The 14,125-nt window shown below is 42.3% G+C and overlaps 1 protein-coding gene across 1 annotated transcript in view; it reads right to left on the bottom strand.

Moving 5' to 3' along the window:
* The window catches only part of TRIP4 (thyroid hormone receptor interactor 4), a 49,639-nt gene that overhangs the window by 33,976 nt on the left and 1,538 nt on the right, over window positions 1-14,125 (bottom strand). The window contains exons 2-4 of the mRNA XM_081169212.1: window positions 11,793-11,959; window positions 11,266-11,402; window positions 8,855-9,076 (exon numbers count right to left, since the gene is read on the bottom strand). Of these exons, the coding sequence (XP_081025338.1) occupies window positions 8,855-9,076; window positions 11,266-11,402; window positions 11,793-11,959 (526 nt within the window). The remainder of the gene's footprint in view (window positions 1-8,854; window positions 9,077-11,265; window positions 11,403-11,792; window positions 11,960-14,125) is intronic.

Genomic DNA, 14,125 nt, shown 5'->3' with positions numbered 1-14,125 from the left:
TCGAAGCTCACAAGTAGGTCATCGGGATGTAGGTTTTGCTTCTTTATTGTTTCTATGAACTGGAAGGAGTTTGTAACGTGTGAAGCGATAGATTCTGCATAGGGCTGAAGTTGCTTAGCGAGAAATTTAGCGAGATTTTGTAGAGGTGAGCCTATGGAGCTGACTATTGGTCTGAGTGGTGTTCCTTCTTTGTGTATCTTGGGGAGACCGTAGAGTTTGGGGCATCTGGATGATTTTTCTCTGGGGATGATTCTTAGCTGGATTTCTTCACTGATAGGAGAGGCTTTTATTTTGGATTTGGTGGTTTTTTCCAGATAGGTGGTGGGATCTGTTTTTATAGGTTGGTAGGTAGGGTCTTGGAGTAGATTTGATAGTTTTGCTTGGTAGTCCGATGTGTTCATCACAACAGTGGCATTACCTTTGTCTGCTGGGAGAATGATTATGTTGTTGTCTTTCTTCAGGTTGGTGAGTGCTTTCTGTTCTTCTTTGTGTAAATTGCTTCTGGGTGGTTTGCTGGAGCAGAGGATGTTGGTGACTTCGAGTCTGATTTTATTGGCTTCATCTGGGTTGATTTTGGTTAGGCTAGCTTCGACTCCGCATATGATGTTTTCCGTGGGGATGCGTCTCGGGGCGACTGCAAAGTTGAAGCCTTTGGAGAGTACTTTGGTTTCAGTTGAGGTGAGGATCCTGTCTGATATGTTATGTACTGTTTGTTTCATGGGTTGTTGTGGAGGGTGGCTGGGCTTCTGGCGTTTCTCTAGTTTGTGGAGTTTGTTGGTGTGTGTGTCTGTCTTATGTGAGGACTCTGTTTCAGCTCTCCAAACGGCTAGTTGTTTGCATTTGTCCCAGAGTGCAGGGTGGATTTTGTTACAGAGTTTGAGGTGAAGAGTGAGCAGATCTTTGTTGGTTTGGTTTAGTAGGTATCTTTTCTTATGTAGTTCGTTTCTGATTAGGGATAGTTCAGTTCGTTTCAGGATCCTTTCGGTAGCTGGGGTTTTAGAGTGGAATTTAAGTTGGAAGCATGTGGGAATTAAGTTGTTGTCTCGGCAGTTGCGTAGGAACAAGAGATCACATAAGATGGTGGCTCTTCGGATTTCTAGTTTCTCGTAGGTTCTTGTCAGCTGGAAGGTTTCCTCCCCGTAGAGGTGAGATATTTGCTTTCGTAGATTTTCACGGGTACAGGAATGCAGGTTTTGGTGTTTTCGGGTATCTTCCCGTGTAAGAGTTGGGGTGTCTAGGCGACGTTTCGACGAGGTCTCACTCGTCATCTTCAGGCTGGTGCTTTCGGCTTCTTGTTACTAGAACAGAGCAGGATCTCAGTGTTTGAGTTCCTATAAATACTGTGGAGGGGGTGTGGTGTATAGCCTCCAACGTTCTGGGCAGAGAGGAAGTTCCCAGGTTATTGTGCCTTTTCTTCTTTTGTTCATTAATTACTTGAGGGATATCTTGAGTGATTTCTTGAGTGATATTCTGAGTACCACTTAGGAGGGTCATTAGGTGTGGATTAGTTGCTAAAGCTTTCGTGTCTTGACCTCTTGAGCTTGTGAAGAGTTTTTCTGAGTTTTTCTGAGAAGAGTTTTTCTGAGAAGATGGCTGTACTGCACTTAGTTGTGCTCTGGCTTGGCTTCGTGTATAGGGGCGAGCTGTGGTTTTGTGCCCTGTGCCAGCCAGATCTGTGTAGGGATTGCAGGGGGGTGCAGCATCCGGAGGTGCCACTATGGTTTGGCTACTGGATGGTATCTGTAATTTATCTGTGGAGAGGGTCTGGGTTTGGGTCTGGTGTGGTTGATTGGAGATGGCGTTCTGTGTGCCTCTGGTTCTGGTGTCGGTTTTTGTGGGGAGGGCTAATTTCCAGATGTCTGGCAGGCGGGACGTGTCGTCACGCTTGTTCATGTTGTGAGGGTGTTTCTCTATCTCGATGGCTTCCATGATTATTCTCTTGTGGTGATGTTCCATGTTAAAGAGCAATTTGGAATCTGCAAAATTAATTTCGTGTCCTGTTTCTTTCATGTGTTGGTAAAGAGAGGAAGTTTTTTCTTCTTTTTTGACGGCATTCTTGTGTTCTGCGATACGTGCATTTATTCGTCTGTTTGTTTGTCCAATGTACGTGGCTGGGCAGACTTTGCAGGGTATTTCATAGACCCCTTGGTTTTCTAACTGGATTTTATCTTTTGGGTTTCTGAGGATATTGGCTATTTTTTGGTTGGTGCAAAAGGCTGTTTTGATATTGTGTTTATGGAGGATTTTGCTAATTTTATCTGTGGTGCCCTTGATATAAGGAAGGAGGGCCATGCCATTGTTTTCTTCTGTGTCTTGGTTTTTGGGGGGTGTTTCTTTTTGGATTAGCTTCGTAACCCTGTTTTGCTGGTATCCGTTGGCGATTAACACATTTGAGAGATTCTGTAACTCAGTTGTCAAGTGGTCTTCGTCAGCCAGGCGTTTGGTTCTGGAGATGAGAGTCTTGGCTACGGAGTTTATTTGTGCAGGGTGGTGGTGTGATTGTGCATGTAAGTAGCGGTTGGTGTGTGTTTTTTTCCGGTAGATAGTGTGTCCTAGGGAGCCATCAGGTTTTTTGTAGATTAGGACGTCAAGGAAGGGAAGTTGGTTGTTGGCTTCTATTTCCATAGTGAATTGTATTTTGGGGTGTAGGCTGTTGAGATGTGTGAGGAAGCTATCTAGTTTTTCCTTCCCGTGTGGCCAAATTACAAAGGTGTCGTCAACATATCTGAGCCAAAGTTTGGGTTTGTGTTCTGACTTGTCTAAAGCATTGGTTTCAAAGTGTTCCATGTACAGATTTGCGATGACCGGTGAGAGGGGTGATCCCATAGGTGCTCCTTCTATCTGTTTGTATCTTTGTCCATTGTGGATGAAGTACGTGTTGGTTAGGCAGTGGTTGGTCAGGTCCAGGATGTATTCGGGGGGATTGTATTTGTTTTGAATGGCTGTCAAGGCTTCATTAATGGGCACTTGTGTGAAGAGAGATACAACATCGAAGCTCACAAGTAGGTCATCGGGATGTAGGTTTTGCTTCTTTATTGTTTCTATGAACTGGAAGGAGTTTGTAACGTGTGAAGCGATAGATTCTGCATAGGGCTGAAGTTGCTTAGCGAGAAATTTAGCGAGATTTTGTAGAGGTGAGCCTATGGAGCTGACTATTGGTCTGAGTGGTGTTCCTTCTTTGTGTATCTTGGGGAGACCGTAGAGTTTGGGGCATCTGGATGATTTTTCTCTGGGGATGATTCTTAGCTGGATTTCTTCACTGATAGGAGAGGCTTTTATTTTGGATTTGGTGGTTTTTTCCAGATAGGTGGTGGGATCTGTTTTTATAGGTTGGTAGGTAGGGTCTTGGAGTAGATTTGATAGTTTTGCTTGGTAGTCCGATGTGTTCATCACAACAGTGGCATTACCTTTGTCTGCTGGGAGAATGATTATGTTGTTGTCTTTCTTCAGGTTGGTGAGTGCTTTCTGTTCTTCTTTGTGTAAATTGCTTCTGGGTGGTTTGCTGGAGCAGAGGATGTTGGTGACTTCGAGTCTGATTTTATTGGCTTCATCTGGGTTGATTTTGGTTAGGCTAGCTTCGACTCCGCATATGATGTTTTCCGTGGGGATGCGTCTCGGGGCGACTGCAAAGTTGAAGCCTTTGGAGAGTACTTTGGTTTCAGTTGAGGTGAGGATCCTGTCTGATATGTTATGTACTGTTTGTTTCATGGGTTGTTGTGGAGGGTGGCTGGGCTTCTGGCGTTTCTCTAGTTTGTGGAGTTTGTTGGTGTGTGTGTCTGTCTTATGTGAGGACTCTGTTTCAGCTCTCCAAACGGCTAGTTGTTTGCATTTGTCCCAGAGTGCAGGGTGGATTTTGTTACAGAGTTTGAGGTGAAGAGTGAGCAGATCTTTGTTGGTTTGGTTTAGTAGGTATCTTTTCTTATGTAGTTCGTTTCTGATTAGGGATAGTTCAGTTCGTTTCAGGATCCTTTCGGTAGCTGGGGTTTTAGAGTGGAATTTAAGTTGGAAGCATGTGGGAATTAAGTTGTTGTCTCGGCAGTTGCGTAGGAACAAGAGATCACATAAGATGGTGGCTCTTCGGATTTCTAGTTTCTCGTAGGTTCTTGTCAGCTGGAAGGTTTCCTCCCCGTAGAGGTGAGATATTTGCTTTCGTAGATTTTCACGGGTACAGGAATGCAGGTTTTGGTGTTTTCGGGTATCTTCCCGTGTAAGAGTTGGGGTGTCTAGGCGACGTTTCGACGAGGTCTCACTCGTCATCTTCAGGCTGGTGCTTTCGGCTTCTTGTTACTAGAACAGAGCAGGATCTCAGTGTTTGAGTTCCTATAAATACTGTGGAGGGGGTGTGGTGTATAGCCTCCAACGTTCTGGGCAGAGAGGAAGTTCCCAGGTTATTGTGCCTTTTCTTCTTTTGTTCATTAATTACTTGAGGGATATCTTGAGTGATTTCTTGAGTGATATTCTGAGTACCACTTAGGAGGGTCATTAGGTGTGGATTAGTTGCTAAAGCTTTCGTGTCTTGACCTCTTGAGCTTGTGAAGAGTTTTTCTGAGTTTTTCTGAGAAGAGTTTTTCTGAGAAGATGGCTGTACTGCACTTAGTTGTGCTCTGGCTTGGCTTCGTGTATAGGGGCGAGCTGTGGTTTTGTGCCCTGTGCCAGCCAGATCTGTGTAGGGATTGCAGGGGGGTGCAGCATCCGGAGGTGCCACTATGGTTTGGCTACTGGATGGTATCTGTAATTTATCTGTGGAGAGGGTCTGGGTTTGGGTCTGGTGTGGTTGATTGGAGATGGCGTTCTGTGTGCCTCTGGTTCTGGTGTCGGTTTTTGTGGGGAGGGCTAATTTCCAGATGTCTGGCAGGCGGGACGTGTCGTCACGCTTGTTCATGTTGTGAGGGTGTTTCTCTATCTCGATGGCTTCCATGATTATTCTCTTGTGGTGATGTTCCATGTTAAAGAGCAATTTGGAATCTGCAAAATTAATTTCGTGTCCTGTTTCTTTCATGTGTTGGTAAAGAGAGGAAGTTTTTTCTTCTTTTTTGACGGCATTCTTGTGTTCTGCGATACGTGCATTTATTCGTCTGTTTGTTTGTCCAATGTACGTGGCTGGGCAGACTTTGCAGGGTATTTCATAGACCCCTTGGTTTTCTAACTGGATTTTATCTTTTGGGTTTCTGAGGATATTGGCTATTTTTTGGTTGGTGCAAAAGGCTGTTTTGATATTGTGTTTATGGAGGATTTTGCTAATTTTATCTGTGGTGCCCTTGATATAAGGAAGGAGGGCCATGCCATTGTTTTCTTCTGTGTCTTGGTTTTTGGGGGGTGTTTCTTTTTGGATTAGCTTTGGATTAGCCCGTGAAAATCTACGAAAGCATATATATATATATATATATATATATATATATATATATATATATGCTTTCGTAGATTTTCACGGGTACAGGAATGTAGGTTTTGGTGTCTTCGGGTGTCTTCCCGTGTAAGAGTTGGGGTGTCTAGGCGACGTTTCGACGAGGTCTCACTCGTCATCTTCAGGCTGGTGCTTTCGGCTTCTTGTTACTAGAACAGAGCAGGATCTCAGTGTTTGAGTTCCTATAAATACTGTTGAGGGGGTGTGGTGTATAGCCTCCAACGTTCTGGGCAGAGAGGAAGTTCCTAGGTTAATGTGCCTTTTCTTCTTTTGTTCATTAATTACTTGAGGGATATCTTGAGTGATTACTTGAGTGATATTCTGAGTACCACTTAGGAGGGTCATTAGGTGTGGATTAGTTGCTAAAGCTTTCGTGTCTTGACCTCTTGACCTTGTAAAGAGTTTTTCTGAGAAGATGGCTGTACTGCACTTAGTTGTGCTCTGGCTTGGCTTCGTGTATAGGGGCGAGCTGTGGTTTTGTGCCCTGTGCCAGCCAGATCTGTGTAGGGATTGCAGGGGGGTGCAGCATCCGGAGGTGCCACTATGGTTTGGCTACTGGATGGTGTCTGTAATTTATCTGTGGAGAGGGTCTGGGTTTGGGTCTGGTGTGGTTGATTGGAGATGGCGTTCTGTGTGCCTCTGGTTCTGGTGTCGGTTTTTGTGGGGAGGGCTAATTTCCAGATGTCTGGCAGGCGGGACGTGTCGTCACGCTTGTTCATGTTGTGAGGGTGTTTCTCTATCTCGATGGCTTCCATGATTATTCTCTTGTGGTGATGTTCCATGTTAAAGAGCAATTTGGAATCTGCAAAATTAATTTCGTGTCCTGTTTCTTTCATGTGTTGGTAAAGAGAGGAAGTTTTTTCTTCTTTTTTGACGGCATTCTTGTGTTCTGCGATACGTGCATTTATTCGTCTGTTTGTTTGTCCAATGTACGTGGCTGGGCAGACTTTGCAGGGTTCTACCGGAACCCTTTGCAGGGTTCTACACACTATCTACCGGAAAAAAACACACACCAACCGCTACTTACATGCACAATCACACCACCACCCTGCACAAATAAACTCCGTAGCCAAGACTCTCATCTCCAGAACCAAACGCCTGGCTGACAAAGACCACTTGACAACTGAGTTACAGAATCTCTCAAATGTGTTAATCGCCAACGGATACCAGCAAAACAGGGTTACGAAGCTAATCCAAAAAGAAACACCCCCCAAAAACCAAGACACAGAAGAAAACAATGGCATGGCCCTCCTTCCTTATATCAAGGGCACTACAGATAAAATTAGCAAAATCCTCCATAAACACAATATCAAAACAGCCTTTTGCACCAACCAAAAAATAGCCAATATCCTCAGAAACCCAAAAGATAAAATCCAGTTAGAAAACCAAGGGGTCTATGAAATACCCTGCAAAGTCTGCCCAGCCACGTACATTGGACAAACAAACAGACGAATAAATGCACGTATCGCAGAACACAAGAATGCCGTCAAAAAAGAAGAAAAAACTTCCTCTCTTTACCAACACATGAAAGAAACAGGACACGAAATTAATTTTGCAGATTCCAAATTGCTCTTTAACATGGAACATCACCACAAGAGAATAATCATGGAAGCCATCGAGATAGAGAAACACCCTCACAACATGAACAAGCGTGACGACACGTCCCGCCTGCCAGACATCTGGAAATTAGCCCTCCCCACAAAAACCGACACCAGAACCAGAGGCACACAGAACGCCATCTCCAATCAACCACACCAGACCCAAACCCAGACCCTCTCCACAGATAAATTACAGACACCATCCAGTAGCCAAACCATAGTGGCACCTCCGGATGCTGCACCCCCCTGCAATCCCTACACAGATCTGGCTGGCACAGGGCACAAAACCACAGCTCGCCCCTATACACGAAGCCAAGCCAGAGCACAACTAAGTGCAGTACAGCCATCTTCTCAGAAAAACTCTTTACAAGGTCAAGAGGTCAAGACACGAAAGCTTTAGCAACTAATCCACACCTAATGACCCTCCTAAGTGGTACTCAGAATATCACTCAAGTAATCACTCAAGATATCCCTCAAGTAATTAATGAACAAAAGAAGAAAAGGCACATTAACCTGGGAACTTCCTCTCTGCCCAGAACGTTGGAGGCTATACACCACACCCCCTCAACAGTATTTATAGGAACTCAAACACTGAGATCCTGCTCTGTTCTAGTAACAAGAAGCCGAAAGCACCAGCCTGAAGATGACGAGTGAGACCTCGTCGAAACGTCGCCTAGACACCCCAACTCTTACACGGGAAGACACCCGAAGACACCAAAACCTACATATATATATATATATATATATATATATATATATATATATATATATATGATCAATTTATACAACCAATATATAAAACAATACAAGTAGCTAACCAAATTTAATAGCATAAACTGAACAGAAGACAGAATAATACTAACACAAAAATAGAATAGTAGCATCTAAAACATCGCCATGTTCCAGATGATGCACCTGCACCCAATAGTTTGGGTCCAAGACTCACAATTTTCAAACATCCAAAGACCCCCATCCTCATCTAGCCCATTATTCTTCAAATGGCCCATTGGTCAGAACCCAATACTGGGTCACAGCCTGAGCTAAGGTTGAGTCACACTAACAGCACTAGCAATATCTGAAAACATGATAACAAATTAAGAAGTGGGCCCACAAATACCTATTTGGGCCACTGCTGATTCTAGCCCAATGCTGTCTACACTGACTAGCAGTGACTCCACAAGGTGTCAAGCAGCACCCCTGCTGTGAGCCTGCTGCTGACAGGCTGCCATCTAGATCCAGAAAATGAAATTTCTACATGCTATTAATAACACCTGTTATCAAGTGCCTAATTTTTTTCTAAGCACTGTGCATATATGAAAGGGTAGCCATAAGAAGATTCGAGGTGCACTCCTGTCTTTGTCTGCTTCCCATGGTTCCCGTTTCAGATTGTACCTCAATTTGTTAGGTGGGGTTAATCCGTTGAACTCCACCTTTCACCTGCTCCCTGCTCAATACCAAAATCCACCAGGAGTTCTGAAATGCAGCTTCCATGACAGCCCTTGTAATTGTCCTGGAACTGCTTCTCATGGTACTGGTTTATGAAGTTTCAAAGCAAGATGTCGGGACATTAAATCAGCTTATGTCTGTGAGGCAAACTATGCTTAGAATAAAACTTCAAAAGAAGGTCTAAGAACATGCATCCATGTCACATGAGAAGCAGCTCTCTCTTTGATGAGAGATTTAGATCTGAACAGCAAAGAGGGATAAGTCTTTCCTCTTTTCCCTGAGAAGTATAACAGAGATAGCTTAGTGGACTATACAGGATACTGAACAATACAGTGCTAACCTGATATAATTAAGCAAGGTAGAAAGTGAGGGGCACACAAATATATACAGGAGGTTGTTAACATACCAGCGTCCCACAGAATAAGCAAGGCCCAGACCCTTCTTGCTCACAGACGATACGCCCACATGTCAGACAGTTGTTGATGAGCTTGTGCTTCTGAGCCAGGCACTCGCAAGGGTGGCGCCCCGGGAGCATGACTGTCAGTTTGTCCTGACCCTCCTTCGTGTACAAATTGACGTATTTTGCCTTCTTCTTGCAGGAGGAGCTGCCACTGTTTATCTCCTGGGCCTAAGTTATGCAGAGGTGTTGCAGGAGGGGAGAAGAAAACACATTTCAGAGAACAACTGGAGTGAGAATCTTCTGAACTGGAATGCCTTATCTATTTTCCCACTTCTTTTTGACCAACATAAAGATTGCGGAAGGTTCCTCGGGACAAAACAACCTAATTGTTGTCCCCTCTTGCAGAGTTTGTTTGGTACTCAAGTTTTTTGCCTCACCTATCAGGGAAGTCTTCCAGTTATCTCTAGCTTAACTTTATCAACTTACTTTATCATGCAGGACGAGGAGAAGCCATGTCATCTGTATCATTGAATTATCATTATAAGAATAGGGAATCGTGGCAGCAGACCTATTTCTGCCAAGCACAGAACCATACAAACAACTTTCTGAGATTTGATTGAAGGATTTGTCCTATGCCTTCATGAGATATGAACAGATCTTTAAGGCACCCTACTTGGGAGAAAGAAGAGAAAGCTGGCATGGCCCTCACAATGCCAACAAACCTCCACTGTCAGTCCATACATCCCTGAATACCAGTTGCTGGAAATCAGAAGTGGGAAGAGTGTTGTTGCACTCAGGTCCTGCTGATGGGCTCTCCAATGGCCACTGTGGGGACAGAAGGCTGGACTAGATTGGCCATTGGCGTGATCAGCAGGCTCTTCTTTTGTTCTAACTTCATTTGTGAGGGGCAGAACATTGTATTCCCATTGCCTTGAAAAGACCCATGAGTCCATATGCTGGCTGGCAGAAGAGGGGAGGGCGAGCAACACCCACTCCATGTGCATCTGTCAGAAAGCTGGTGGCCAGTTGCGAGAGAGCAAGGAAACCAAAAGGTTGAATATGGGGTGGGGTGTCCATCGCATGAGTGTGGGGTGAGTTTAGTTAAGTGGGGAACCTCCTATGAGACAGGAAAGGATTTCTTAATGAAAGTTTACAGGTGGCCATTGGAGAGGATGAAGTAAAGGAGCACCTAATTGGGATCTGGATTACATTTTATCAATTGGGTCTACTAGGCTTTCATAAAATGTACCGATACGATTTTTAAAATTGTACTTAAATATGCACAGGAAATTGCTTTGAACAAACTGGAAAACAGGGTGTGAATTATTTAATAAATTGTGTTTAAAAAAAAAGTTAGTGTGAATGTGCAGAATCAAAATGGTGGGAAATTTGCAGACAAAAGCCTAATTGTTTGTTAAAGCTGTTGGTCACAAGTGTTCCTACTGTATTCAATAAAAGAAACAGTGGCATACTATATATATATTTCTCGTTGTGAATAAAACTCTGAACACAAAAACTAATGCCTCAACTATTTGGAAACAGTAGTCACTTCATCCATTTCAATGGCTTTATTCCTGTGATTTTTATGGTAAAAGATTAGGCAACACTTATTCAGCTGCCAAGAGATCTGCTGAGACTACAGTGCCATCCATCACAAAGGACCCTAAGGAAAGCTTTCTAGGAGAGAGAGGGAGCTGGGCAGGCAGGCAACAAATACATTAGGGCCTGCTCTAGCTGGGCTATCTATTACCACCCGCCCTGTTAGAAGGATTCCAGGAGAGAAAGGGAAGCAGATGAAGACCACCTCAGAGTTTGATCCAGCTAAATTGTACCCTCTCGCCACTTTTAATGTTATTGCAAGTCAGCAAAACTTGGAAAACCGGGTGAGTGGAAAATATTTTTGAGAGAAAATAGCATGGACTGCACACTCTGGAAGACTTTGAGACAAACAAAGCAGTCTAAATGAGAAAGTATGCCATTAATCCTTTGTATTTTTAGCCACAGAAGAAAAAGGAACAGCACACACTGACTTTGCATATTTGTTTAAATTCTCAACAAGAAAAGTAGGTAAGAAATCAACAGTCAGAACTCCTTGAACTCTAATTTGGGCTTCAGGTGATTTCCCTTTTTAACTTTTCCTACTTAGGTCCTTAAAAAGCACGTAGAAAGTAAGTGGAAAGATTCTGACCACTGATGACAGATTTATTTGTGCATTCCATGATAAAAGATGAAACATTTGACTCTCAGAATAGCAGACTCCTTATCAGTCCCCACAACTGAAATACAATGACCCCTTTACACTCTTCAAGTAAAAAATTACAACCATTGCTTTTTTGTTTTGAAGATTAGGCTTCTGTCTTTGGATAAAGCACCCACAAAGTCAATCTGACCCAATGGTGGACAACAAATGCACCTACCTTGGCTAAATCTAGTGGTGTTTTTACTTCCTCTACAGGCTGTTCAGCTTCAACATGAACAGGTGCTTCCTGTTTGTTTCTCCCTTTGCGTCTTCCCCTCTTGACTTGGTCTCCTGGCCGAAGAACCTCTGAGCTATCTAAAAGAGAATGTACAGTATAGAAGAATTCAATAGCTCCTGCCACTCCCCTCCCCCTTCTCCTTGCAGCATTCACTTGCTCTCTGGACCACATCACTTGCCATCAACATGTGGCAAGTGTTTACTGTTGTTAGCCGCTCTGAGCCCGGCTTCGGCTGGGGAGGGTGGGATATAAATAAAACATTATTATTATTATTATTATTATCAGCACAAGTCAATGTGCAACAATTTACCATCAGCACCTTTCATGAGGAGCACCAAGAACAATTCAGATTAATATCTCATATTTTTCAGTAATGCAACTGGATTCAATGGTAATCTAAAAATGCTGCAATCTTGCGATCAAACAGTTATTTCTTCTACTTACTGCCTCATTATACTCCCACTTACCATCTTTTTTCCGATATATTGGCAAAGGGTCAGAAGTTGGCTGACAGGACTTTTGCCATCTGGCTACCAGCTCATCCACAAAGTGCTTCTTCTTGCCATCTGCCCCCTGGATTAGGTCAGTGACGTAATCTCGAATCTCCTCCTCATCCTCAATAGACAAGATATATCTATAAAGGAACAGAAAGTGCAGAAGCTTGTAGGAGTGCCTTGTTCAAAAGACAAGATGAAGGCTAAATGCTTTTGCTACTTAATTTCTCAACATGCTATTTGTACAATGAGACTTCTAAGGGCACTGGGGCAAAATAAAGAACTAAATGAGACAACGTAGTAGTAAATTAGAGCTATGGCTGAATGCATCAGGAAACAATATACAAACTCCACACTCAGAAAGATCAGTGCACCCCCTTCTTATTGATTTAACAAAATTTATCTACCACTTGATTACAAGAAAACCTCTAAGCAGTTTAGAAAGTATAAAATGAAACATTCTTGATAAAACAGTTAAAAGCAAGTATTTAAACGCATCCAAGATACCGTTAAAATCAACAGCAGCTAAAAAGAAATACATGTACCGGTAACTTCTCTACGTCTGAATAGGCTTGCATAAACAAAAATGTTTAAATAGGTACCAAAAAATGTACAGGAAAGGTGACTCCCTGATGTTAATAGGCAGGGAGTTTCAACGTATAGGCGCTGCTGTACTAAAAGATTGATTTCTTATTATTTTTTTATCCTATTATTTAAAACATGATTTATTATTAAGATTTTTTTCTCCTAGTTAAAAAAAGAGACAATCAAAGCAGTGGTGCCCTAGGAACTGTGGTGCCAACAGGGCTGTCAGCTAGATAGAGAAGGGAGAAGGGAGTCATTCTAGCTTCTGCCTGTATTTTTAACAGGGTTTTGATTAGCAGAAATCAGCAGATGGAGCACTTTACAGGACAGATATATGCAGCAGCTGCAACAGCTGCCGTTGTCTTCACACACACACACACACACACACACATATATAAATGGAATTTGAATATTACATCACAAAATTAAAAAGAAAATACACCACCCATCGGTTAACAAAAATATGTTATATAGAAAGTAAAATGTTACTAAAAAATAAATGTTGCATATACATAAAATAAAGTTCTTTCATACTTTGAGACTTCCGTCTCTCTCAGCGTGGGTCCTTTGTTTCCTTGATAACTGCACTTGTTGTAACAATTAACTGAAGATATATTGTCTATATTCTTTATACTAACTGACTGGCAACAGCTGCCATTGTCAACTCAAAATGTCGGTATCACTCAGTTATGGCTGACACATGCTTATGCTCTCCCATCCTGCTGGGTTCCTATGCCTTTAACTGCTTACAGACAAACAGAAATACATTTGGTTTCTCCTGTGATAAATGGTCAACTATAGGACCTCCTTACTTGAACAAGTAGCATATAAAATTGAAGACACATGCATGCAATCTACAGTAATCCTCTAACTAGGTTGTTGTTGTTGAACTATCGTAATTGTAACTTTATTCTTAGAATCATAGAATTGTAGAGTGGGATGGGACCCCAAGGGTCATCTAGTCAAACCCCCTGCAATGCCGGAATCTTAGCTGAAGGATCCATGACAGATGGCCATTCTTGTTTGGACTTTAACAGTACTTTTTACAGGCCAGGAGCAAAAGTTGCCAGGATTTTATTATTGTAAGTAAATAGATTTAACTGAACAGGACAAGCAGAAATTCAACAGGCCTTAGAATAACATTTTCTTTAAAAAAAACCCAGAAGATTTTCTTTTAGGAATTCTAAGTGCCAAAATTCCAAGTGACCAGAAGAGACTTTTTATGTATGCAACTACTGCTGCCTGGACACTATTAGCCCAGAGATGAAAAGCAGGCACAGTCTCTTCCACAGAAGAATGGCAGATTAAACTGATGGACTATCCACAAACGGCAAAGCTGACCAGAAGAATCAGGAATCCCAATAATTTTAATAATAATGGGGGAAATATACAATTTTACTTTTAAAAAAATGTAAACAATTAAAATTATTAGTAGGATTGGAATGACGCTCGTAGTTAAAAGTTGGACTATGGTTTTATTGGAAATTAAATAGAATTGGATTAAAAGAGAGGGTGCAGGAAAAAAGTTAACATAAAGACCCACAAAAGCAGAGGGGGTTAGTCCAAGGGAACTTATGGAAATTGTTTTATTTGTTTGCTTGATGATAAATCTGAAAATTTAAAAAGTCATTTATAAACTTTACATCAATTTATTGCCATTCTTTTTGCTTCCTGCCAATGCATTGTGTGAGTAGAATCCAGATTTGTTAGGAATTGTAAGT

The sequence above is a fragment of the Podarcis bocagei genome (assembly GCF_964188305.1).
Source record: "Podarcis bocagei genome assembly, chromosome: 14".
In the NCBI taxonomy this organism is placed as follows: Eukaryota; Metazoa; Chordata; class Lepidosauria; order Squamata; family Lacertidae; genus Podarcis; species Podarcis bocagei.
Note: the sequence above shows the minus strand (reverse complement) of the source record. Positions and strands in the feature narration are given on the sequence as shown.